This window comes from Artemia sp. Qi Xiang Cuo, chromosome 10, assembly GCF_049724085.1.
Source record: "Artemia sp. Qi Xiang Cuo chromosome 10, ASM4972408v1, whole genome shotgun sequence".
Taxonomy (NCBI): Eukaryota; Metazoa; Arthropoda; class Branchiopoda; order Anostraca; family Artemiidae; genus Artemia; species Artemia sp. Qi Xiang Cuo.
This window is the reverse complement of record NC_142803.1, coordinates 62,456,344-62,482,259: the sequence shown is the minus strand read 5'-3', so window position 1 is coordinate 62,482,259 and position 25,916 is coordinate 62,456,344. Positions and strand designations below refer to the sequence as shown.

General features: G+C 35.1%; 2 protein-coding genes across 2 annotated transcripts in view; both read right to left on the bottom strand.

The window, feature by feature from the left end:
* The window catches only part of LOC148948009 (uncharacterized), a 280,284-nt gene extending 254,714 nt beyond the window's left edge, over positions 1-25,570 (bottom strand). The window contains exons 1-2 of the mRNA XM_089096065.1: positions 24,196-25,570; positions 22,937-23,107 (exon numbers count right to left, since the gene is read on the bottom strand). Coding sequence (XP_088952191.1) covers positions 22,937-23,107; positions 24,196-24,946 — 922 coding nt within the window. The 5' untranslated portion in view covers positions 24,947-25,570. The remainder of the gene's footprint in view (positions 1-22,936; positions 23,108-24,195) is intronic.
* Positions 19,332-21,929, bottom strand: LOC148948010 (uncharacterized). Its single transcript, XM_089095761.1, has 2 exons — positions 21,888-21,929; positions 19,332-20,424 (listed from the first exon to the last, which is right to left on the bottom strand). The coding sequence occupies exons 1-2, from the start codon at positions 21,927-21,929 to the stop codon at positions 19,588-19,590; spliced, it is 879 nt and encodes a 292-aa protein (XP_088951887.1). The 3' UTR covers positions 19,332-19,587.
* Positions 25,571-25,916: the final 346 nt, after the last annotated feature.

Sequence of the window (25,916 nt, the reverse complement as noted above, 5' to 3'; positions counted from 1 at the left end):
AAAACCCTTTCTATAAAAACCTTATATGCCCCTAGGGAATACTTACAATCCTTGACCTGAGGGCTAAGGGGAGGAGGGGGTTAATCCTAAAAGACCTAATTTCAAGAACTTTCAAATACCTTGAACCTGATGGCTGTCTCAAAATTTTGATTGGATGTGTTTGGGAAAATGGTGGGCGTTAAGAGGGGATTAGTTACCCATCAGTAACTTTCGACTATTAAAAAGAGTACTAGCCCTTTCAATTTCCAATCGAATGAGCAGTTTTTGAAGTTTTTGCGACAACGCTTTTTTATAAAAAACCTATATACCACCAAGGCATAACTTACAACCCTTGCCCTGAGGGCTGTGGGGGGAGTGTCATCCTCAAAGACATAATTTCCGCACCTTTCAACTACGTTGAACAAAATAATTGTTTCAAAATTTTGATTAGATGTGTTTGAGGAAATGGTGGTTGTGAGAGAGGGGTTAGTTGCCTTCCAATCACTTTTGACTATTAAAAAGGGCACTAGCCATTCCAATTTCCAATCGAATAAGACATTTTACAAGTTTCTATGACAACTCCTTCCATACGAAGTGCTCTGGTCTAAAAAAAAAATAATAATAAAAAAAAAAAAATCATTGTACCAACATAGTCCTTTACTTAGGCAGTACGGTTGGGCTGCCTATGATATTGTTTATTGAGAAGTATACAGACGTTTTCAGGGGGGATTTCTTCTGTTAGTGGGGAGGGGGGGTGGATCGGGGGATTCGAGGTAGTATCTTTCCATGGAGGAAGTTTTCATTGGGGAAGGGACATTGTTATGAAGGGGGCACCGGATTTCCCAGCATTATTTAAAAAAAGAATCAGAAATTATATTAAAAAAAACAAGTTTTCAACTGAAAAACTTTTAAACTGAAAAATTTGCAACATCAAAACTTAAAACAAACAGAAATTATTACGTATATGATTCGGTTCGGGCCTTAGTCAATACCTCGCTCTTTACGCTGAAGTTTTTTTTAGTACTTTCATATGAGCTATTTATAGAAATTAGATAAAAAAAAATAAGTTTTCAACTGAAAAACTTTTAAACTGAAAACCTTGCAACATCAAAACTTAAAACAAACAGAAACTATTAGTATATGATTCGGTTTGGCCCCTAGTCAATATCTCTCTCTTTACGCTGAAGTTTTTTTAGTACTTTCATAAGAGCTATTTATTTTAATTAATGGCCTTTGTGATTAAGGGGTCATTCTCAAAGAATTGGAAAAAAATTCGAACACTAGCGAGGTATGGACTAGGGGGCGAGCCCCCCTAATATACGTTATACAAATATACGAATAGAGAAGTTCGTTACATAAGTTAATTCGTAAGTTACGAATACTTCTTACTAATAAAAACCTTCGTAAATAAAATTAACAATTTTCAAGAAAGCCATTTAGCCGAAAAAGTAAAATTAATATGCAAATTTCTTTTTAATTATTCATTTGCGGTGAGCCAAAATCAAAACCGGCATAAATTTAAAAAAGTTTGGAAATTAAATAGACAAAATTAAAACTGAAAGTAAGGAGCGACATTAAAACCTAAAACGAACAGAAATTGTTCTGTATATTTTCTTTTGAAAAGAAAAAGGACTTGCTGTGGCTTAGTTATTTTGTTAATAATTGGATGCTATGCTGTTTTGGATGTAAGAAAACGGTGGAAAAAAAAAACGTCGCAGGCCTCCACGGTCCACTGGGCCACCCTGCAAGAGCGGTGATTGCCAACGCCATCCGTGGGCCTGCCCACTACAAGATAAGTCTCATTTTGGTTTTTCATTTTTAATTTTGGTTTTTCTTTCTCACACTAATCATGACGTCTTTCAAGCAATTCGATCTTGCACTGGCGAAATTTGCAGGCTATCCATTGTGACCTGTACGAATTCTGAAGATTACGAAAATTGATGGAAAGCGAACTAACTATTTGATCTTTTGTTACGGGGATCATAACGAGCGAATTGTTTCTGAGAATAATCTTGTATCGTACAAGGATAATATTCAAGAGGCTTCTACTAAAACTGCGAAGAATGTGAAACAAGCTTTTGAGGAACTCGAGCATTTTCCCGAGATTTACAGGTCTATTTCAAAAGCGTTTGCGGCACTAAAAGTACTGGATCAAGCTGCCGTACTGCCTGGTTCACAGTCTGCTTTATTTGCACGAATTTCCGCTACAGAACAGGAGCTAGAGAAAACTAGGGAATCTACAGTTACAGAGATAACTCGTCAGGTTTCTGCCAAATGTGGCTCGAGTACAAAACCTGGTCTTAAAGATACAGCTGAGACTATAATTAGCGAGTTATATAAGTATGTGTCACTAGAGTTCAACCCCATATTAGACCGTATCGAGCGTGAATTGAAAATTTATAAATTGCAAACCCTTAATCTGTGTAATCTAATTTAAAAAATCTAAGTCAAGCTAGACTATTTTTATCAATAAAATTTGTTGGACTGTATTTTTTACAACGGTCTGAAGCAAACGCCAGGAGTTGACCTTAAAACGACTATGCTCAGTGTCCTTTCGACACGGATGGGTGTTACCTGGAGAATTATCAAGTGTTTTCCGGTTTAGAATGAATGGGCCTCATACCACCAGTGACAAAGTTGCCCCAGTTTTAGTACGATTTGTTAGTAAAGAAGTTGCTCGAAAAGTGTTCTTACAGAAGTCTAAACTAGCTGGGTCTGGAATCTTTGTGTCAGAATCCCTTACAAAGCGACGTCGCGACCTGCTAAATGCCGCAAGGGATCTCTTTGGTGTTAAAAATGTATGGACTGACTGGGGCAACATACTAGTGAAGCTGCCTGGTGAACCGTCTGCCTGGAAAATAAAATCCCTTGCTGAATGTGTTTGAATTCGTATTTGTGTTGTTTTCTATCGTTTTTTCTTCTCTGTACAGCGTTGTTGCCTTTTTTGTGTGTGTTTGTTTTTCGCGATTTTTTGACTCTTATTATTATTCGCATAAACTGTTTTGGTCTCCCGTTTATTTTATTCTTTATTTTCATTTTCTTTTGAGGGATCCGTTTTGTTTCGTTTTTGGTTTTAGTCTTTCTATTATTATTTGCAAAAAAAATGTCTTGGTCTCCTATTTTTTATTTCTTACTTTTTTTTTCTTTTTTTTATTTAGAGAGATATGTTATATGTTTATTTATTTACTTTCGTTGGTTCTTCACTTGATGATTTAATGAGCCGACCTTTTCGTCTAGAAGAGGTTTTATCGGCACCAATAGCAAGAGATGCTGAACCGTGTATGAACCAAGTTAGATTTCAACCGTTAAAAAATAGTGCTTATGTCCAAAGATAGAAGTTAGACCCCGGGGAAGCCGATTCGTTGCGTTTATGTGCCTGGAATTGTCACCTCACTACTGGTTATGAAGATGTGTTGCAATTTCTTTCTGATTCTCAAGGAAAAATTAGTTTTATTGGTATATCTGAAAATTTTTTAGTCAGGAACACTTTCTCGCTGTATTCTTTTCCAGATTATAATTTGGAGGCTAAAAACCGGACGTCACTTCACAGAGGGGGAATTGCGTGTTTGATTTCAAAGTCATTGACATACCAAGTAAGAAATGATATTGATGTTCGGATAGAGGGTAAGTTTGAAAGTTTTAGTATAGATTTAAATTTGAGTAGTAGTAAATTTTTGATTAGTATTGTGTATAAGCCACCGAGCGCAAGCTGGGAAGATTTTGAGCGTGGATTTGATCAACTTACGCTTGCGGTGTCTCGGACAGGTTTAGATTTTATTTGTATGGGTGATTTTAACTTTGATCTGCTATCGCTGAATGGAGTGAATCTTGATTTTTTTAATTTGATGGTTGCTAATGATCTTTTTCCCCTAGCTAATATTCCAACACGGGTTACGAGTCATTCAGCTACTCTCATTGACAATATTTTTGTTGGTTCGAAGCATCTGGATCGTAGTTATGCTGATGTGGTTCTGTACCCTGGTTCTGACCATTTTCCAGTTCCCGGAACGGTACTTTGTGTCCGCATAGAAAGAAATGAAAGAAAAAAAGTGAAGACTCGATCGTTAAAAAAAGAGAACTTACAGAGGTTTGGTGATGAGTTAAGCAGCACTGATCTTGGCGAAATTTTAAAGATAAAAGATGACGATTCTGGTGCATATGATAGAATGATGGGGATCATACAGCCAATTTATGACAAGACGTTCCCATTTAAATTAGTGAAACCTCATAAGAATCCGCCAAGTACGACTTGGATAGCTACTGAAATTCTTGAAGAGTCAGATTTAGGAAATCACGTGTATGTAGATTATTTAAATAGTAGGTGTGTCAAGAAATTGTAAGAGTTTAAAATAATACGCAATAAAGTGAACTCAATGAGAAGGAAAGCTAAAAAAGAATATTTTGCTAACCAACTGAGTTTAAATAAGGATAATGCGAGAGGAACTTGGAAGGTTATAAATGACCTATTGGGAAAGAAGAAAGAAGCTCCACCCAATTCGCTGCTGATTCAAGGAGAAGCAGTGAGTGATGAAACGATTATTACTAATAAATTTGGTGAGTTCTTTTCAAGTATTGGTCAAAATGCGCAGGCAGAAGGGTTAGTGAATTTTAATAGTGATTCTTTGGAGGACGAATTTTTGGATGAAAGAGGAATTGGAAATGAAATTGAATTTCAACCGTGTACTGGAGATGAAATTCTGAAGGTTGTGAAAACAATCAAATCTAAGTCAGCAGGGACAGATGGAATTAATTTGAAGGCTTTTAAATCAGTGATGTGTTATTTAATACCATGTCTCGTCCACGTAATCAATCTTTCCCTGGAAACTGGGGTATTCCCCGATACGCTTAAAAGGGCAAAAGTCATCTCTCTCCTTAAAGGTGGGTCTAAACTAGATATCGAAAATTATAGACCTATATCAATCCTTACCCTGTTTTAAAAAATATTTGAAAAAATTGTGCATAAAAGGCTGTATGATTACCTTACGAAAACAGGGATGTTAAGTGAAACTCAGTTCGACTCTAGGAAAGATCACTCAACTTCGGACGCCGTGCATTATCTCTATGATATTGTAAATAGATGTTTTGATCGCGGTGAAATCTTTTTGACTGTTTTTATTGATTTTAGAAAGGCGTTTGATACAGTGGATTTAAAATTTTACTCAAACGTCTACAGTCCCTTGGAGTTCGTGGTAATTATCTGAAATGTTTTGATAATTTTTTAAGTGGAAGATCTATTCAAGTTGTTTTAAATGATGCATTTTCTTCTACCTATGAAGTTAAGTGTGGTGTACCTTAGTGATTTGTCTCGGGACCACGTTTGTACCTTGTGTATGTTGATTCAATGTGTTTTTACTTACCAGAGTGTTTTATCACGACTTTTACGGATGATACTGCTTTGACTATGTCTAGTCGAATGATTGATGATCTATTGTTGAAAGTAAATAGGGTTTTAAAGTCATTTTATGTATTTACAAGTTTAAGCCTTTTGTCAGTGAATGTTAAAAAAACTAATTTTATGATTTTTAGGAGAGTTGGTAAGCCTCCGAGTGTTGATGGAGAGATATTTTTTAATGGTAAGCCTTTGTCACAGGTGCATGAGGTGCGTTATTTGGGCTTCCAGCTTGATTGTAATTTGTCTTGGAAGCACCATAGTGATCTTGTTGCAGCTAAAGTTGCTAGAGGTCTGGGAATTTTGCGTCGTTTGAAGCATTTTTTACCATTGTCGGTTCTTTTATTATTGTATTATAGTATTGTTGCGCCTTATATTTCTTATGGTTGTTTCATTTGGTCTAGCAATTCTTATGCAAATTTCAAAAGAGTGCAGATTTTACAAAATAAAACAGTACGTCTTCTTGGGAATTATATAGAAAATGTGAATGATACCGCTTCATGTTTTAAAAAATTAAGAGTGCTTAACATTGGTCAGAGTCAGGATTACCAAGCTGCTATTTTTGCCTATAGATGTTTGAATGATGTATGTCCTCCGGTTTTTACAAATTTTTTTCGCGTAAATAGTTCACTCCACAGGTATGCGACTAGAGAGGCGGAAAATTTTACGGTTGAGTATCGAGACACCACACGTGCAGGTTTCGGGATTCGGTATTTGGCTTCTGCTATTTGGAATGATATCCCAGTTTGCGTTCGGGAAGCTGAACACATTGGGTCTTTTAAAGTAAAAATAAAAAAAACATTTTTTGGGAGAGGGGAGGTAATTTATTATTATTGTCATCATTAATTTCTTAATTTTTTTTTTTCTTCATAGTTTTTGGTATTATTGTTTAAATTGAGAGAGAGTGTTCAAGTTTTTTTTTTTTCAGGTCTTTTTTTTTTTTTGAGAATTAGAATTTTGAGAGGTTGAGAATTAGAGGATTGCAGCCGTCTTTCATCAGGCTTTTTGAGCCTTATCCGGGCGGTTTCTTTTATATATTTTATTGTGTAATTATTAGTAAATAAATCAAGTCAAGTCAAGTCAAGTATGAAAGGGACTGTCCCTTCCTAAACGCCTCACTTTTTTACGCTAAAGTTTAACTATTTCTCACAACTCTATATTTTAAAACAATAAAAAGCTTTAGCATAAAGAGAGAGGCGCTGAGGAGGGGACAGCCCCTTTCATATACAGAATAATTTCTGCTCGTTTTAAGTTCTAATGTCACTCCTTACTTTTAGTTAAAGAAAACTTGTTTTTTTATTTACCATCTTAACAAAGGGCAACTTGTATAGCTTACAGCCCTTTCCCTAGAGACTGGAAGGGGGAGGGGTTGTTCCCCTAACCAGGAGGCACAGTTATATGACCTTTGGACTATTTTGAACAAATTGATTGTCTCAAAACTTTTATCAGCTGGGTTTGGGGGAGGGGAATGGTGTGGGTGGTGACTTGTTGCCTTCCAACCACTTTTGACTCTTAAAAAGAGCAATAGCAGTAGAACTTCTAATTTGCAATCAAATGAGCCCCATTCATAGTGTAAAAGACCACCCCCTTCCATATAAAGTGCCTCTGCGGAGAAAAAAAATGTGAACGATTCAACCCTTATGGCTCTTGCCTATAGGCAATACTATAGCATGCCTCTGACTAAAATAGATGAGGAGGTTCTGATCTAGGAGGGGGAGAGCGAGGGCAAGTGACCTGACATGTCCTGGGGGCAGAAAAACAAGCTAAAATTGTAATGTTTATGGGCTAAAATTTTAATATTTATGGACGAAATTGTAATATTTACAGTAGTGATGGTTTAGCAGGGAGTAGCAAAGTCCACATTTGCCCCACTGAGACAAAATGTAAGTCCAGCTCTGCAATTGAGTAAAACTTTCAATTTCCCTTCTATTGAATATCTGAAACTTTCCAGGAGGAATATGGGGGTAGGGGCATTATCCCAAAAAAATTCTGCAGAGGGGAGGGAGTGGAATTTTCTGTGGGAAGGGGGCTGCATTTTACCCAATTTAAGTTTTTTGGGGGTATTTTACCCAGGCTGGGGGGAGTTTCCGCCATGAGGTTTATGGGGAAAGAATTTTCCAGGGAATGGAAAATACCTAGACCCAAATTTTCTTCAAGTACTCTTCTTCATATTAATTTAGGATATATGTTAGTGGGAAGGAAGGGATATCAGATTCGAGTGTTTAGAAGCAGAATGAGTATTTTAGGGTGATTTTTTGTTAGTTTTCAAAATTTTATGGTACTTTCTTTTGAGAGAGAAACAATTAAAACAAAACCTTCAACTTTTGTATCAAATTAATTAAAAAAAAATTCTACAAAATAAGTTTTTCAAAAAAAGTAAAGAACTCCATTAAACCAAAAATGAACAAAAATAGAATCAAATAATTTACCAACATACAAGTACTACAAATCAGTTTCAATAAATAAATAAAACCCAAAACAAACAGAAATTAAAATAAATAACAGAGTCAAACTCAAAACGAGCAGAAAATAATGTGAGTAGGGTTCTAAACCCCCTATTCTTACTAAAAACCACAATATGATTTGTACAGAATATAATCTAAAAGCCAGAAAATAAAAGCCAAAATATTGATCGGAAATGATGGGCGTGTGGGGGATGCTTTTCCCTTCGATTACTTTCGACTATTAAAAAGGGCAATAGCCCTGTCAATTCCCAAACAAGATTAGCTTTTTTTGAAGTTTTTACAACACTTTCTATAAAAACCTGTTATGCACCCAGGGCAAAATTTACAACCTTAGCACTGAGGGTTATGGGGGGGGGACGTCATATTCAAAGACATACTTTCCGGTCCCTTCAACTACCTTCAACAAAATGGCCATATAAAAATGTTGATCGGAAGTGTTCTGGGAAATGATGAGCGTGAGGGGAGGGGGTGCATTCGTCCTCCGATACCTTTTGAATATTAATCAGACTACTAGCCCTGTCAATTTTCAATCGAACGAGCCCTTTTTAAGTTTATACGACAGCACTTTCAAAAAAAAAACCTTATATGCCCCCAGGGTATAACTTACAATCCTGGCCTTGAGGACTGTGAGGAGGGGTGTTTAATCCTCAAAGGCTTAATTTCAAGAACTTTCAAATACGTTGAACCTAATGCCAATATAAAATTTTAATTGCGTGTTTGGAAAATGGTTGGTGTGAGAGGGGGTCTTCCGATAGCTTTTGACTATTAATAAGAGCATTAACCATTCAATTTCCAATCGAATTAGCCCTTTTTGAAGTTTATAAAACCCTTTCTATAAAAACCTTTAATCCCCCTTGGGCATACTTACAATCCTTGAACTGAGGGCTAAGGGGAGGAGGGGTTTAATCCTAAAAGACCTAATTTCAAGAACTTTCAAATACCTTGAACCTAATGGCTGTCTCAAAATTTGATTGGATGTGTTTGGGAAAATCGTGGGCGTTAAAGGGGGTTAGTTACCCATCAATCACTTTCGACTATTAAAAAGAGCACTGGCCCTTTCAATTTCCAATCGAATGAGCCGTTTTTGAAGTTTCTGCGACAACGCTTTCTATAAAAAACCTATATACCCCCAAGGCATACCTTACAACCCTTGCCCTGAGGGCTGTGGGGGGGGGGGAGTGTCATCCTCAAAGACATAATTTCCACACCTTTCAACTACGTTGAACAAAATACTTGTTTCAAAATTTGATTAAATGTTTTTGAGGAAATGGTGATTGTGAGAGAGGGGTTAGTTTCCCTCCAATCACTTTCGACTATTAAAAAGGCACTACCCCTTTCAATTTTCAACCGAAGGAGGCCTTTTTGAAGTTTCTTTTGAATAAACTTTTTGAAGTTTCTACGACAATACTTTCTATAAAAAAAAAACCTTATATGCCCCCAGGGAATAAGTTACAACTCTTACCCAGGGAGCTCTGGGGGAATTGTCACACTCAGACATAATTTCCAGACTTTTCAATTACGTTGAACAAAATAGCTATCTGAAAATTATGAATGGATGTATTTGGAGAAATGGTGGGGTTGAGAGGGGGGTTAGTTGCCCTTTAATCACTTTCGACTATTAAAGAGGCACTAGCCCTTTCAATTTCCAACCGAAGGAGGCCTTTTTGAAGTTTCTTTTGAATAAACTTTTTGAAGTTTCTACGACAACACTTTCTATAAAAAAAAACCTTATATGCCCCCAGGGGATAAGTTACAACTCTTACCCAGGGAGCTCTGGGGGAATTGTCACACTCAGACATAATTTCCAGACTTTTCAATTACGTTGAACAAAATAGCTATCTGAAAATTATGAATGGATGTATTTGGCGAAATGGGTGGGGTTGAGAGGGGGGTTAGTTGCCCTTTAATCACTTTCGACTATTAAAAAGTCCACTAGATCTTTCAATTTCCAATTGAATGAGCCCTTTTTGAATTTTTCCAACAACACTATTTTTAAAAACCTTATATGCCCCCATGGCATAACTTACAACCCTTGCCCTGAGGGGTGTGGGGGGTTTGTCATCCTTAAAGACATAGTTTCCAGAACTTATAACTATGTTGAACAAAATGGCTATCTCAAAAATTTTATTGAATGTGTTTGGGGAAATGGTGGGCGTGAGAGGGGGGCTAGTTGCCCTTTCTATTGAATAGGGCACTAGCCCTGTCAATTTCCATCGAATAAGTCCTTTTTGAAGTTTCTTCGACAACACTTTCTATAAAAACCTTATATGCCCCAAGAGTATAACTTACAACCCTTGCCCTGAGGGCTCTGAGGGGGTTATCATCCTCAAAGACCTATTTTCCTGAATTTCCAACAACGTTGAAAAAAATGGCTGTCTCACGATACTGACTGGATGTGTTATGGGAAATGGTGGGCATGAGAGGGGGTTTAATAGCCCTCCAATCACTTTCGACTATTAAAAGTGCATTAGGCCTTTGAATTTTCAATTGAATGAGCTCTTTTTGAAGCTTCTACGACAATAATTTCTATAAAAACCTTATATGTACCTAGGGCATAATTTAGAACCCTTCCCTGAGAGCATTGGGGGTAGTGTCCTCCTCGAAGGCTTAATTTCCAGATCTTTTAACTATGTTGAACAAAATGGATATCTCAAAATTTTGATTGGATTTGTTTGGGGTAATGGTGTTCATGGAAAGGGTGTTAGTTGCCTTCCAATCACTTTCAGAAATTAAAAAAAGGCACAAACCCTTCCAATTTCAAATTGAATCAGCCCTTTTCGAAGTTTCTACGACAACTCCTTTGATACGAAGTGCCCTGGTCTAAAACAAAGAAAGAAACGAACAAATAAATAATACTTTGTGCCATCATCGTTCTTTACTTAGGCAGCTCTGTTCCACTGCCTGTGATTTTAATCAAGCAGTTCATGGTAACGAACTGTAAGTAAGCCCCGACCCGGCTCAATAGCAACCAAAACTCTAAAAAAACAGAATTTTTATTCCAATACATAAATCAAATTTTATGATAATTTCAAATATATAAGTTTTATCAAGTTTTGTTGTACCAATCGAAAGTTATGATCCTAAGAAAATCTGCCTTATTTTCGAAAAAAAGGGGAGAAAACCCTTAAGTCATAGAACCTTAATAAAAATCACATCATCAGATAGAGCGTATCAGGAAACCATACTGTGGAGGTTTCAAGCTTCTATCTGCAAACATTTGAAATTTTGTATTTTTTTGCCAGCAGAAAGATCATGGATGCGTGTTTATTTGTTTTTTTTTCAGAGGTGATCGTATCGACCCAGTAGTCATAGAATATCGTGAGAGGGCTCATTCGAACGGAAAAGAAAAGTTCTGGTGCCCTTTTAAGTGCCCAAAAAATGGAGGACATCTAGACCCCCTCCCACGCTAATCTTTCCAAAAGTCAGCCGATCAAAATTTTGAGATATCCATTTTGTTCAGCATTGTCGAAAGATATAAAAACTAGGTCTTTGAGGATGACTTAATCTTCCACAGTCCCCGTGGGAAGGGCTGCAAGGTATGATCTTTGCCCAATATTTACATGTAGCATTGGTTATTGGAAAGAATACATACGTTTTCAGGAGGATTTTTGCTCGTAGTTGGCTCGTAGACGACTCGAATTGGATTTAATAGTAGGTTCAGAAATTCACATCCCAGGGGTAGGAAGCATGAAATTAGGTGAACCGACTGAACCTGTAGAACCGACTGACGGAGATACTAGTGACTCAGATGAATTTTACTTACAGTTACAGGAGCAAATAGACAGGGTCCCAGGTAGAAATATGGTGTTATTATTGGGAGATTTTAACGCCTAGGTCGGTAGAAATAGGGATAGATGGTATCCTAGCCTAGGTAAATTTGGTGTAAGAAAAGAAAACAGTAATGGCTACAGACTTTTGAAATTTTGTAGGTATAATATTCTAGTTATAACCAATACGGTGTTTGGTCATAAAATGGCTCATAATGGTGTTTGGTTTTTTATATTAACCTTCAGACTTTCATCTACATTTTTTATTATTCTACATTGAGGACGGTTTGGCAGGGGTCTCAACCAAAATATTTGCATGAGTTTTTCTTCTGTTTTCCAATTAGACTTTCATTAACATTATAAACAAAATGAAAACTTTTACAGATACAAATAAATACGCCAGGGGAAAAAATTTAAATTTTACTAAAGCGTAGCAATTAGCTAAATAAACATTCCTAAAGACATCCTAAACGAAAAAAAACTACGCAAATATTCCTAGACGCATCATAGACTAATTAAAATAATAATAATAAAAAGAAAAAAAAACAAATTATAAAAAAGGTTATTGTCATATATGTTCTCGTTTTCTCTATTCTTCACGATTTTATGTCGTCTCAAAAATGTTTTTTAACCAAAGGGAAAAACAAGACTGTTAAGTTTTCACCATTTGTTTCACATGATTTTGGGGTATTATCTTTTTTAAGCCCAGGAAAATCGGAATCAATGAAAAATTTTATTAAAAGCTGAAAGCGATGCTTAAAAACAAATGCTAAACTGGTGTTGTAGCTACAAGGCAACTCTAAAATACTAATATTACCCTATATTACCTAGGGAGTACCTTATTTTACCGTATTTTGCAAATTTTACTTATTTTATGATATTTTTGCAACACTAATCAGTAGACCTTAAGGGACAATATACAGATCTTTTAAAGTACTTTAAACAGCATATTGTGTTTCTTTCAGCCAATGAATAATTAATATACTTAAAGAAAACACTACGGTAAATCCTTCAAATTATTGCTAAATAAAACAAGTTTCTACTATTTGGAATATCAAGTTTTCTTCCATTATTATACATTTTTCAAGAAGTTATCTGGGTACGTGTATGATATAGCGCTGACCACTCAAGTTGTTCCGATTTTTTCCGTTAGTTTCTTTCAGCTTAACATGATACAAGACAAAGAAAAGCGACACAATAGATGGGAAATACATAATTTGGGCTAGATATTTGCACATTAGAGGTGTGGGTAAAGTTTTTGAACAGAGTGAAGTTAGAAAACAATTCTTACTTCATAATATGCAGAATAATTGTGCCTAACACATTAGGCATGCATACCTCCTATATTTTACCCCCCCCCCCTAATACGCAAATATATAGCCCGAATTTTTTTCTAAAGTATTATATTTTTATCATACTTGGGTATATTTCATTAAGATTGAGCGTCAGAGAAACAGGTTGTACTTAGATGAAAAATATTAGGTTGGCGCTATCATCAAGTACCAAGTTCTGTACTACAAGATACATAAGAAATATATAACTGGGCTTGACTATATACTTGCACATTAGTAAGATTTATGGGGTTAAGTAATATGAAACACTTACTAATGATATCTGTAAGTATTTTATAGCCTTTTTTAAGGTTGAAACAGTATCAACGCAATTAAGAAACAGAAAAATGCATTGGAAATATATATGTTGAGCTACATGTCACTGTTTTAAGATTCTATTAAGATTTAAAACTAACTTGAGTATTTTCAGGTTTTTAATGTTCTTTTCAGATTTCTATGGTGATTTCCTTTCCAAGATCCTTGATTGTGCATTGACATTTTTTATAATTTCGCCTACTAGATGAAATTCTTTCTTTATAATTTACAGTAGCAATTGCTTCAACCTTAAAATAGGCCTTAACATACTTACATATATAACTACTAAGTGCATCATTGCGCTTATCCCTCCTTTCCCTTGTCAATGCACAAATATATTGCCAATCCCTATGATATATTTCTTATGTCTGTTGCAGTATAGAATTCTTTTGTTTCAACCCAATACCCTTAAACTAACTTAACATTGACAATATCAACAAACAAAAATTGCATGGGAAATATATAATTTGGGCTAGGGCCTAAATGATATTGTTTTAAGATTCTGTCAAGATTTAAAACTAATTTGAGTATTTTCAGATATTTAATGTACTTTTCAGAATTTACGCCTATTCCTTCTCAAGAGCCGTGATTGTGCATCGAAATTTTTATAATTTACTGGATGATTTTTTTTTATAACTTGCAGTAGCTATTTGTTAACCATAATCCCTTTGTTTCTTCCATTTTATCTATTTTCGATATTCTTTAGTCAATTATTATATAGCTTTAATTGAACAGCCTTGGGCTATGAAGACCATTAGGGGGAAAGGGGAACCAGGGATTAATTGTCCAAAACACACACACACGCACAAAAAATAAAATTAAAATTGTCTTTCATTTGTTCTAGCATGTCACCTTCTGAAATGAAGATATTATAGACCTTTACCTATTTTAAAAAAATAGGCAGGGAAGGAGAAAAAATTTAAAGCTAATAAAAGATTACATTAGGAGTTTTAAATAGGATCTTCAATGAAATTCAATCACTCTTTTGTACTTAGTGTTTCGGTATAAGTAAACTATTTCTAATGCAAGATTATTTGAAGGCATTCTTTTGCGTCTAGCCCCAACTATAAAATCATAAAATTAAATTATCTGTTGAAATTAAAACTAAAAATTTACAAGTCAGAATTAAGCAAGTTTTCACCTATGATTTGAATTAACCTTTCAGCTTAGTCAATTGATTTAAGTTTTAATTTAAATTAGTCTTTAACCCTGTTATTAAATTTGTAGATTGTCGGCTCTTTAAACCGTGCCATCTATTTGTTCTTCTAGTTTTGTTTATGTTTTCAAGTTATAGAGGGGAACCTTACCATATACAATATACAACTACGTCTTAGTAAATACATCAATACATATACAAATAAATAATTTCTGAGACCACACTAGCTAATCATGATAAAACATACAATCGCGAAGAAAGGAAGAAAACGAGGATAATTAACAGCCAGTGAAAAAATAGAAAAATTATGCTAATATTTCGGTCAAGACCTCCGCTTGACCGTCCTCAGTGCAGAATAAAACTTATAAAAATATAAAAAACCAAACCTTAAAATAAAAAAAAAAAACTAAAATTAAACGACCCTTTCTCAGTAGGCTAACGGTGAAAGAGTAACTGAATAAAAAACACAAGTCTAAATGGCATTTCACAATTTCATTTTACGTAAAGCACTTTTATTTTAAGGGGTAGCCATTGCAAAATAAAACGTCCTTAATATAGTTCAATTCTTTGACTATGTGAGGCTCCGAGCATATTCTTATTACTCGGTCAACCAAAGAAATAACAACTCCTCTTTTTATACAGGGAGAGTGGTTGGAGGAAAAATGCAAATACCTATCGTTATGCGAGAGTGTTTGGAGGAAAAATGCAAAAAATGAATATAATATATATATATATTATACAATATAATACATATAAATGCAAAAAAATATCTTTTTCCTCCAACCACTCTCCCTGCATAAAAAGAGGAGTTGTTATTTCTTTGGTTGACCAAGTAATAAAAATATACTCGGAGCCTCACATAGTCTCAGAATTGAACTATATTAAGGGCATTTTATTTTGCAATGGCTACCCCACAAAAATACTTGAGACAGTTATAGAAAAAAGACGAAAAAAGGCCGAAAAAAATGCATCAAATCAACAAACCCCAACAGATATCGTCCCATTGAAGGGTGATAAGAAACTTTTCACTGTTCTACCCTACATTCCAAAATTCAGTGACAAGCTGAAAAGAATACCCAAAAATATAAACTTAATGTCACCTTTGAAAATTCAAATACTATACAGAGCTTTTTCAACAACATCAAAGATAAAACCAGTCCCATTCTGGGTAGTGGTGTTTATAGAATTTCTTGTTCTTGTGGCTGTTTTTATGTTGGGAGAGCCCAACAGCAATTGGGGGAGAGGTTATCTGAACATAGGTCCTTAATCGACACGGTCATGAGGATACGCCAAAGGCTTGAGGTTTTTGATTCCGCCTTGGCTCAACATGTGTATGAGAGTCCACACAATTTCATTTTGTTTGACGAAACCTCCATCGTTGTCCCCGTCAAAGGTCTCACGCAAGTTTCCAGGGAGGCAAATGAAATAAAAAAAAACACATCAGAGGCAACGCTGTAGCGCTGCCTATAGCAAAGGCCATACGGCTCCAATGTTTTATTATTTTTTTCCCACAGGCACTTCATATGGAAAGGGTCGTCGTAGAAACTTCAAAGGGGGCTCATTCGATTGGAAATCAAGAGTTCTAGTGCCCTTTTTAATAGTCGAAAATGATTGGAGGGCAACTAGCCCCCCCCCCACGCCCATCATTCCCCCAAACACATCCAAGCAATATTTTGAGACAGCCATTTTGTTCAGCGTAGTTGATTTCCGGATGGAAAATATATTTTTGAGGAGGAAACTCCCCCACAACCCTCAGGGCAAGGATTTTGCTATGCCCTGGGGGCATATAAGGTTTTTATAGAAGGCGTTGTCATAGAAATTTCAAAAAAGGCTCATTCGATTGGAAATTCAAAGGGATAGTGCCCTTTTCAATAGTCAAAAGTGATAGGAGAGCAAGTAGCCCCCACCCCCTCACGCCCATCATTCCCCCAAACGCATCCGATCAAAATTTTGAGATAGCCATTTTGTTCAGCGTAGTTGATTTTCAGATAGAAAATATATTTTTGAGGAGGACACTCCCCCACAACCCTCAAGGTATGGGTTTTAAGTTATACCCTGGGGGTTTTATAAGGTTTTTATAGAAGGCGGTGACGTAGAAACTTCAAAACAGGCTCATTCGATTGGAAATTCAAAGGGCTAGTGCCCTTTTTAATAGCCGAAAGTGATTTGAGGGCAACTAACCCCCCTCTTACGTCCACCTTTTCCCCAAACACATCCAATCAAAATTTTGAGACAGCCATTTTATTAAACGTAGTTTTAAGTCCTGGAAATTAGGACTTTGAGGATGACAAATCTCTCACAGCCCTCAGGGCAAGGGTTGTAATTTAAGGATTCTTTATGGCTTCAATGTTTTATTATTTATTTAGTATTATTTTTCCCCAGAGGCACTTCATATGGAAGGGGTCGTCGTAGAAACTTCAAAGGGAGCTAATTCGATTGGAAATCAAGAGTTCTAGTGCCCTTTATAATAGTCGAAAGTGATTTGAGGGCAACTAGCCCCCCCCCCCCACGCCCATCATTACCCCAAACACATCCAATCAAAATTTTGAGATAGCCATTTTGTTCAGCATAGTTGATTTACACATAGAAAATACAATTTTGAGAGGGCCACTCCCCCACAACCCTCAGGGCAAGTGTTTTAAGTTATGCCCTGGGGGAATGAAGATTTTTATAGAAGGCGTTGTCGTAGAAACTTCAAAAAATACTCATTCGATTGAAAATTCAAAGGGATATGGCCCTTTTTAATAGCCGAAAGTAATTGGAGGGCAACTAGCCCCCCCTCCACGCCCACCATTCCCCCAAACACATCAAATCAAAAATTTGAGATAGCCATTTTGTTCATTATAGTTGATTTCCAGATAGAAAATATGTTTTTGAGGAGGACAATCCCCCACAACCCTCAGGGCAAGGGTTTTAAGTTATGCCCTGGGGGTATATAAGGTTTTTATAGAAGGCGTTGTCGTAGAAGCTTCAAAAAAGGCTTATTTGATTGGAAATTCAAAGGTCTAGTGCCCTTTTTAATAGTCGAAAGTGATTGGACGGCAACTAGCCCCCACGCCCCTCATTCCCCCAAACACATACATTCAAAATTTTGAGATAGCCATTTTGTTCAGCGTAGTTGATTTTCAGATAGAAAATATGTTTTTGAGGAGGACGCTCCCCGACGACCCTCAAGGCAGGGATTTTAAGTTATACCCTGGGGGCATATAAGGTTTTTATAGAAGGCGGTGTCGTAGAAACTTCAAAAAGACTCATTCAATTGGAAATTCAAAGGGCTAGTGCCCTTTTTAATAGTCGAAAATGATTTGAGGGCAACTAACCCCCCTCTCACGCCCGCCTTTTCCCCAAAACCATCCAATCAAAATTTTGAGACATCCATTTGATTAAACGTAGTTTTAAGTTCTGGAAATTAGGTCTTTGAGGATGACAACTCCCCCACAGCCCTCATAGCAAGGGTTGTAAGTTATGCCCTGGGGGGCATATAAGGTTTTGCATAGACATCATTGTTGTATAAACTTCAGAGAGGGCTCATTTGATTGGATATTGAAAGTTCTAGTTCAACCAGCTCCCCCCCCCCCTAAACCGTATTTTCCCAAATGCATCAAATAAAAATCTTAAGATAGCTATTTTGTTCAAAATAGTTCCCAGATCATATAACAAAAATTCTGGTGTCAATACACCCCACCAGGGCCCGGGGGTAGGCGTTGTAAGTTTTGCCCTGGGGGCATATATGGGTCTTATGGAAGGGATGCTCGTGTTAATTTCAAAGAGGAAACCTTTGATTGTACATTGAAAGTGCTAGTTCACTTTTTAAGAATCAAAAGAGATTGAAGGGCGCCTAGCCCTCCTCCTCCACGCCCTTTTTTCCTCAAACCCATCCGATAAAAATTTTGAGGTAGTTTTGTTTTAAATAGTTCAAAGACCATATAACGAAAACTCAGGGGTCAACACAGCCCCCTCAGGGCCCGAGGGAAGGTGTTGTAAGTTATGCCCTTGGAGTATATATGGTTCTTATTGAAGGGATGCTCGTAAAAAATTCAGAGATGGCTCATTTGATTGGAAATTCCAAGTTCTAGTTAAGTTTTTCCGAGTCAAAAGATATTGGAGGGTAACTAGCCCCTCCACGCCCCTTTTCCCCAAATGCATCCAATAAAAATTTTGAGATAGGCATTAAGTTAAAAATTTCTCAAAGGTCATAACAAAACTCAGGTGTCGTCAAAACCCCCCAAGGCCCGGGGTAGGCGTTGTAAGTTATGCCCTGGGGCATATATTGTTCGTTAAAGAATAAATGAAACCCAAAACGAACAGAAATTAGATAAGCAATCATAGCAAAAACATACAACAAGTAATAATATAAATGAATAAATAGATCTTAAAGCGAGTAATGCTTAGATTGAATATGAATATCAAACTTAAAATGAAAAAAAATATTTTCTAATTGAAGTATAAATGAAACTTAAAACGAACAGAAATTAAATAAGCAATCAATGCAAACAAACATACAATAGATATTAATGTAAATTAATAAATAAATCTTAAAACGACTGAAACTTAAATTGAATATGCAAATCAAGCTTGAAACGAACAAAAATCACCACAAACAAGATTTTGGGTATGACCTCCTTCTCTCACTGTAAAAGTCTAAAACCTACTGGGTCATTGACGCTTTACTGAAAACTATATGCGTCTTAAACAGTATTGGAAAGTATAAATAACATCAAATTGAATATTTGAGGAATAATAATATTAATTGTGGAAAGATCCATCAGTTCAAGAATTTATTTCACTGTAATTGTATTTTTATTTTCAATGCTGTAAGAACTGGAAAAGAAAATATTTGTAATATAATCTGTTTTCAGTTAAGCGCCAATGACGCAGTAGGCTTTTGGTTTATATTTACAGTTAGGAAAGGAGACAGTATCCAAACATTTGTTTGTAGTGAAACTATATTCGTCTTGAACAACTTTAAAAAGAGCTAATAAATTAAACTGAATATTTGATGTATAATTATATTAATTGCTGAAAGCTTATCAGTTCAAAATGTTGCTATAATTTTAATGTTTATTTTCAATATTAGGTACAAAAGAAAACATTTGTCATAAAATTAGTTTTCAGTAATGTCTTGTCACAAAAATCGGATTTAAAAAGTTTTTCCTTTTCAAAAGTCATCGGATTTAAATCTTTATCACATCGGATTTAAATCTATATCACACTTAAACGGTTTTTCACCCGTATGAATTCTTTTATGGGTGTTCAAAGTTGATGAGCGAGAAAAGGTCTTGTCACAAACATCACACTGAAACGGTTTCTCACCTGTATGCGTTCTTTGATGTGTGTTCAAATATACTGCATAAGCAAAGGTTTGGTCACAAACACCACATGTAAACGGTTTCTCACCCGTATGAATTCTTTGATGGGTGTTCAAACTTGATGACTGAGCAAAGGTCTTGTCACATACATCACACTTAAACGGTTTTTCACCCGTATGAATTCTTTTATGTGTTTTAAAATTTGAAGAATAAAAAAAGGTCTTGTCACAAACATCACACTTAAACGGTTTCTCACCCGTATGCATTCTTTGATGTCTGCTCAAATATGCTGCATGAGCAAAGGTTTGGTCACAGACATCACACGTAAACGGCTTCTCACCCGTATGAATTCTTTTATGGATGTTCAAACTTGATGAGTGAGAAAATACCTTGTCACATACATCACACTTAAACGGTTTTTCACCCGTATGTAATGTATGGTGCTGGTTCAATTCCTGCCTCCGAGAAAACAACTTATCACATACATCACACTTAAACGGTTTCTCACCCGTATGAATTATTTGATGTGCGTTCAAATTATCAGCGCGAGAAAAGGTCTTGTCACATACATCACACTTAAATGGTTTCTCACCCGTCTGAATTCTTTTATGGGTGTTCAAACTTGATGAGTGAGAAAAGGTCTTGTCACATACATCACACTTAAACGGTTTTTCACCCGTATGAATTCTTTTATGGGTGTTCAAACTTGATACCTCCCATTAATGTATCTTTTTTTCTATATTAGTTCTTTGATATCTTTCCAGTTTTCTATAATTTTTAATTTGAAGGCGACTTTTCAAACCTGTTTTTTGATTCCCTAAACCTTCTCCTTCAGATTCTGATGCACATGCATTTGAGAAACCACTCGTAGATGTATTCTTTGAAATATCTATTGACATATTTCCCTCTAAATGTAGTCCAGACACAGGTGGTGAAAAGTGATCTAAAAATTAAAAAATCTACTAAGCGAAAAACCAAAACCAATAACACAAAAATCAGAACTAAAAAAACAAAAACATATCTTTCAAGAAGTTTTAAAAGTCTTCAGAGTAAAAAAAAGTCGAATATCTTTCAATAGGTTTTAAAAACTAATTTTATTGCCAAACCCTCTTATTTCCTTCATGGTGATGCTTATATTAGCTTTTGAAATTAGTTATTCTAATGTAACGAAAGAGCAAAAATGAAACCTTAAACGATCAAAAAGTATACCGTGGTGTAAATCAGAACATAAGTGAAGGAGAGGAAATACTATAACAAATACAAGTAATTATTGTAACATAAAGAGGAGGGCTAATAGAATGCCTACTATATGTTGAAGTTAACATTTTTTGGGCAGCCGCAAAGCTTTGGACTTAAAAAACGACGAATGTCATGTTCTCGACAGGTCTTACAAATAACAGTTCATTAGGGATAAATCGTTTTCATAGACAGTGAAAAATAATGACAAAAACAAATCTGGATATTTCAGTCACACATACAGTGACACCGTCATCAGCAAATAACCGGTATTTTGTTTGTCATCGCATATTTTTCCGATCTTATTTCAACCAACAAAATATTTGGAGAAATATTTGATATTATGAAAAAATACATTCGCTATTTCCATCTTTTTTCAAGCAGCAAAAAATTTTGATAAAAAATTAAGATTTTGAATAATGCATTCGTTTTTTATTGATGTTTTTATTTTTTTTTATTTTTTTTAATGTCTAAATTTTTTATTTTTCAAAACTTTTTTTTATTTATTTTCTTTCTCATATCACGATGTCTACGTTGAAAGAATCAGTCACGGCATGGCTATGTTGATACAAGCGGTCATTTCCATGATTATGTTCATACAAGCTGTCACACCATGCCTATGTTGATGTAAGCGGTCAAGTAATGTTCAATACCATATCATAAAGTCTACTAAGCCATTTGAATTCAAACAAACCAGATTACCAAACATGATGTTCTTAGCAAAATTTAATTGGATCTTACGTAATATCTTTTGAGTCAACTATATTTTGCATGAGTCAAATAAATTTTATCATCTTTGAGCCGTGATCTAAAGCACCAAATTACTTTTCTTTCAAACATGACTAGTACCTGTGCCTACCCGAAATAGTATTGGAAACACTAAACTGAACTAAAGGCCCAAATCGCTTTTCTTTTAAACAAGACAATAACCTGTGCCTACCTGAAATTGTATTGGAAATAATAAATTGCTATAGTTCTTCATTTTTCTTAGACGGTGAACAATAAACTGATCACCAACGGGATTTTAAGGAAAGTTTAATTTTGATGTTACCTAATATCTTTTGGGTGAACCTAATCCAGCACACCATCCTAAAGCCCTGACCTGAAGCAATAAATTACTTCTCTTTCAAACATTAAACTTTCACACAAATTGGCTAGGAAATAATTAATCTTAAAAGGCTGTTTTAAGCCGCGAGGTAACGAAAAATTTTTAATTGGCAGTAAGAAATGTCATTTTTCCCATGCATTTTTCTTCTTTCATATTTTTGTTTTTTCAAGTTTTACCACCAGAGAAAAGCGCTACCAGTGGCAAGTGGCATTCCTGACAAAAAGTCTAAAAGAGAGAATGAGAGACTAAAAGGTTAATTTTTCTATATTAGAGGCCCATATATTTTATGGACTCCAACCAAGAGATCTTTCCGGAGCTGCCAGAAATCGCTCTAAAGCCTCTAGTGTACTGCTAGTAGTGTATTGAACAAACATACATTTTTGATTATTGTGCAGATTATTTCGTGCGGAAGCAGTATGCCCAGACACTGTCTGAACAAGAGGAAAGCACAAATTATAAACGATAAGCTTTAAGGCTTGAACAACTGATGTTATAATTAGCTTTACTATAATAAGCAAAAAACTTATCATTAAGAATTTTTCTTTATTTAATGTTTAGGTGTTCGAAAAACAGCTGTTTAAACAACTGTTTTTTTTAACAAAAAAATCTTTTTTGTTTTTACCAAAAAACAGAACAGAAACAGGTCTTCTGTTTTTTTGGTGACCTGTTCTGTTTCTTTCAAGTCCTGTTTATTTTTTTCTGTTTTTTTCAGAAAAAAAGAACAGTGCCCATGCTTAATCACGGTTTGGCAAACACCTGCACAGTGGAGTAACATAAAACAAAAGTTTCATTTTAAGATTCAGTCCCTCAGTCTTATTTTTATCTAATAAAATATTATCCAATACATTTCAATCATCGAAATGACAATGTTTCATATATACCTTCATTGTTAGAACATTTGGGTTCCGATTCCTGGGTGTCGTATTCAAATTTACAAGATCCTGAAATGCTAGGTAAATTAAGCAAAGGAACATCTTCACGTTTCGGTGACAAAAGATGGTTTGGAAAGTGAAAGGGCTTCTCACTATCACCTGGTAAAGCATCTTCGACTTCTAAAACAAATAATAAATTAAACAGACAAAGTGGCGCTCTCATAAAATAACTATGAGGGGAGGGGGCTGACTGGTGGTCCCTGGACCTAAAAACAGAAAACTTAAAAAATTGCTTAAGAAAAAACGGTGTTTTAAGGCATTTATTAAAGTTTTTTTTAGCCCTTTGAATGCAAATTTTGAGTGGGGAATACAGAATGAATTATAAAACTGAGCACATTAAATAGTATTTAAAAAACAATATATTTTTTTAGAGGGGGGGGGGCTAAGACCCCTTTAGAACACCAGCCCCCCACCACCGTGTGTGCACACCCAAACAGATATAGAATAATTTAACAGTAAGGATTACTAAATAAATCGAACTGCTTTTTATTTTTAATATCGTGTAAAATATAAATATACAAACATTATATATTTACAAAAAATCGGATGTATATGCATGTTTTTTCAAATACAGTTTTTAAAATCTACTTTTTATAAAGCAAAAGAAAACATGAAACATTTAATTGCTATTATTGTGACAAACCGAATCACTATGCAGCAGAAAGTTGGAATAAAATGCATAAGGAAGGCCCGGGATACAAAACAGAAACACCAATTCAAAGCACAGGGGAGGGGGCAGAAATTTAAGAAGGCAGGAAACAAATAATACTTGGCAAACACCAAATAATATTCCTGAATTTAGACCTACAAATCAAACGGTAAACAACACCCAAGGTCAAAATAGTAACACTGGAGAAACCAGCCTGTAAGGGTTGAAAGAGCTAAATCCTTACAAAGACCTCTTTATATTTTAGAGTGCTGTGATACAGATACAAATAATAATAATCTACAGATTTTGTGTTGTTTTAAAATTGAGTGTTTCCAAAATTTACCGGGTTTACTTAGATACAAGTGATACAAATAATACTTGGCAAACACCAAATAATATTCCTGAATTTAGACCTAGGAATCAAACGGTAAACAACACCCAAGGTCAAAATAGTAACACTGGAGAAAACTAGGAAAACCCCGAAAAATTTTGGTCAAACAGTGGGCATTTCAACGGAGAATTATTTAATTGGTTAAAATAAATTTAATTGGCTACTCACTCGTATGCACTCTCTGGTGCTTGTTCAAACAATCTGTCCGAGAAAAGTTCCTGTCACACATATCACATTTAAACGGTTTCTCACCCGTATGCGTTCTTTGATGTTTGTTCAAGTTTGATGAGTGAGAAAAGGTCTTGTCACATACATCACACTTAAACGGTTTCTCACCCGTGTGAATTCTTTTATGGGTGTTCAAACTTGATGAGTGAGAAAAGGTCTTGTCACACACATCACAGTTAAATGGTTTCTCACCCGTATGCATTCTTTGATGTCTGCTCAAATATGCTGCTTGAGCAAAAGTTTTGTCCCACACATTACACATAAACTGTTTCTCACCCGTATGAATTCTTTGATTTTTATTCAAACTTGATGAGTGAGAAAAGGTCTTGTCACAAACATCACACTTAAACAGTTTCTCACTCGTATGAATTTTTTGATGTATGTTCAAATACGATGAATCAGAAAAGGTTTTATCACAAACATTACACTTAAACGGTTTCTCACCCGTATGCACTCTTTGGTGCCGGTTCAAATCGCGCATTCGAGAAAAGGTCTTGTCACATACCTCACATTTATGTATCTCTTTCTCTATATGAGTTCTTTGATATCTTTCCAATTTTCTATACTTTTTAATTTGTAGACGACTTTTAAAACCTGTTTTTTGATTTTCTAAACCTTTTCCTTCAGATTCTGATGCACATGCATTTAAGAAACCGCTCGTAGATGTTTTCTTTGAAAAATCTAGTGACATATTTCCCTGTAAATGTAGTACAGACACAGGTGGCGAAAAGTGACCTAAAAATTTAAAAGTCTACTGAGTGAAAAACAAAAACGAATAACACAAAAATATAAAATTAAAACAAAAACAAATCTTTCAAAAATTTTTAAGTCTTCAGAGTAAAAAAAAAAACAGTATATCTTTCCATATGTTTTAAAAACTAATTTTATTTTAGATCCCTCTTCTCTCCCTCATTGTGATAATTTTATCAGCTTCCAAAATTAGTAATTCTAATGCAATGAAAGAGCAAAATTCAAACCTTAAACGATCAAAAAACATACCGTGGAGTAAATCAGACCATAAGTGGAGGAGAGGAAATATTAAAACAAATATTAGGAATTATTGTAACAAAAAGAGGAAGAGCTAATAGAATGCCCATCATATGTTGAAGATAACAGTTTTTGAGTAGCCGCAAGGCTTTGGACTTAAAAATTATGAAGGAAGTCCCGTTTTCAACAGGTCTTACAAATAACAATTAATTAGGGATAAATCGTTTTAATAGACAGTGAAAAACAATTAAGAAAAAATCTGGATATTTTGGTCGTATATACCGTGACACCATCATCAACAAGTACCCGGTATTTTTTTTGTCATCGATATTCACTTTCTATTAAAAAGATTTATTCCTATTTGAATCGTTATTATTAAGACCCGAGGAAAACGTGACTTTTGTTGGTTTTTTGTTTTTTTTTAATCCAATGGGACTCGCTTTGTACTTTTAACTATATATTTAAAACAACTCGTTCTAAAAACAGACAAAAATAACTTGACTTTATCTTCACAAAATGAATTCTATATTTTTGTTTGAATCTAGAGTATCCAGTAAATTCATCTTCTATATTACGCAATAGCATAAAGAAAGAAAAACGAGCAAAAATGGGGTTTTTATAGGCCAAATGAAGATACTGAAAAAACGAAGCGAATATTTCGAGAGGACAAACGC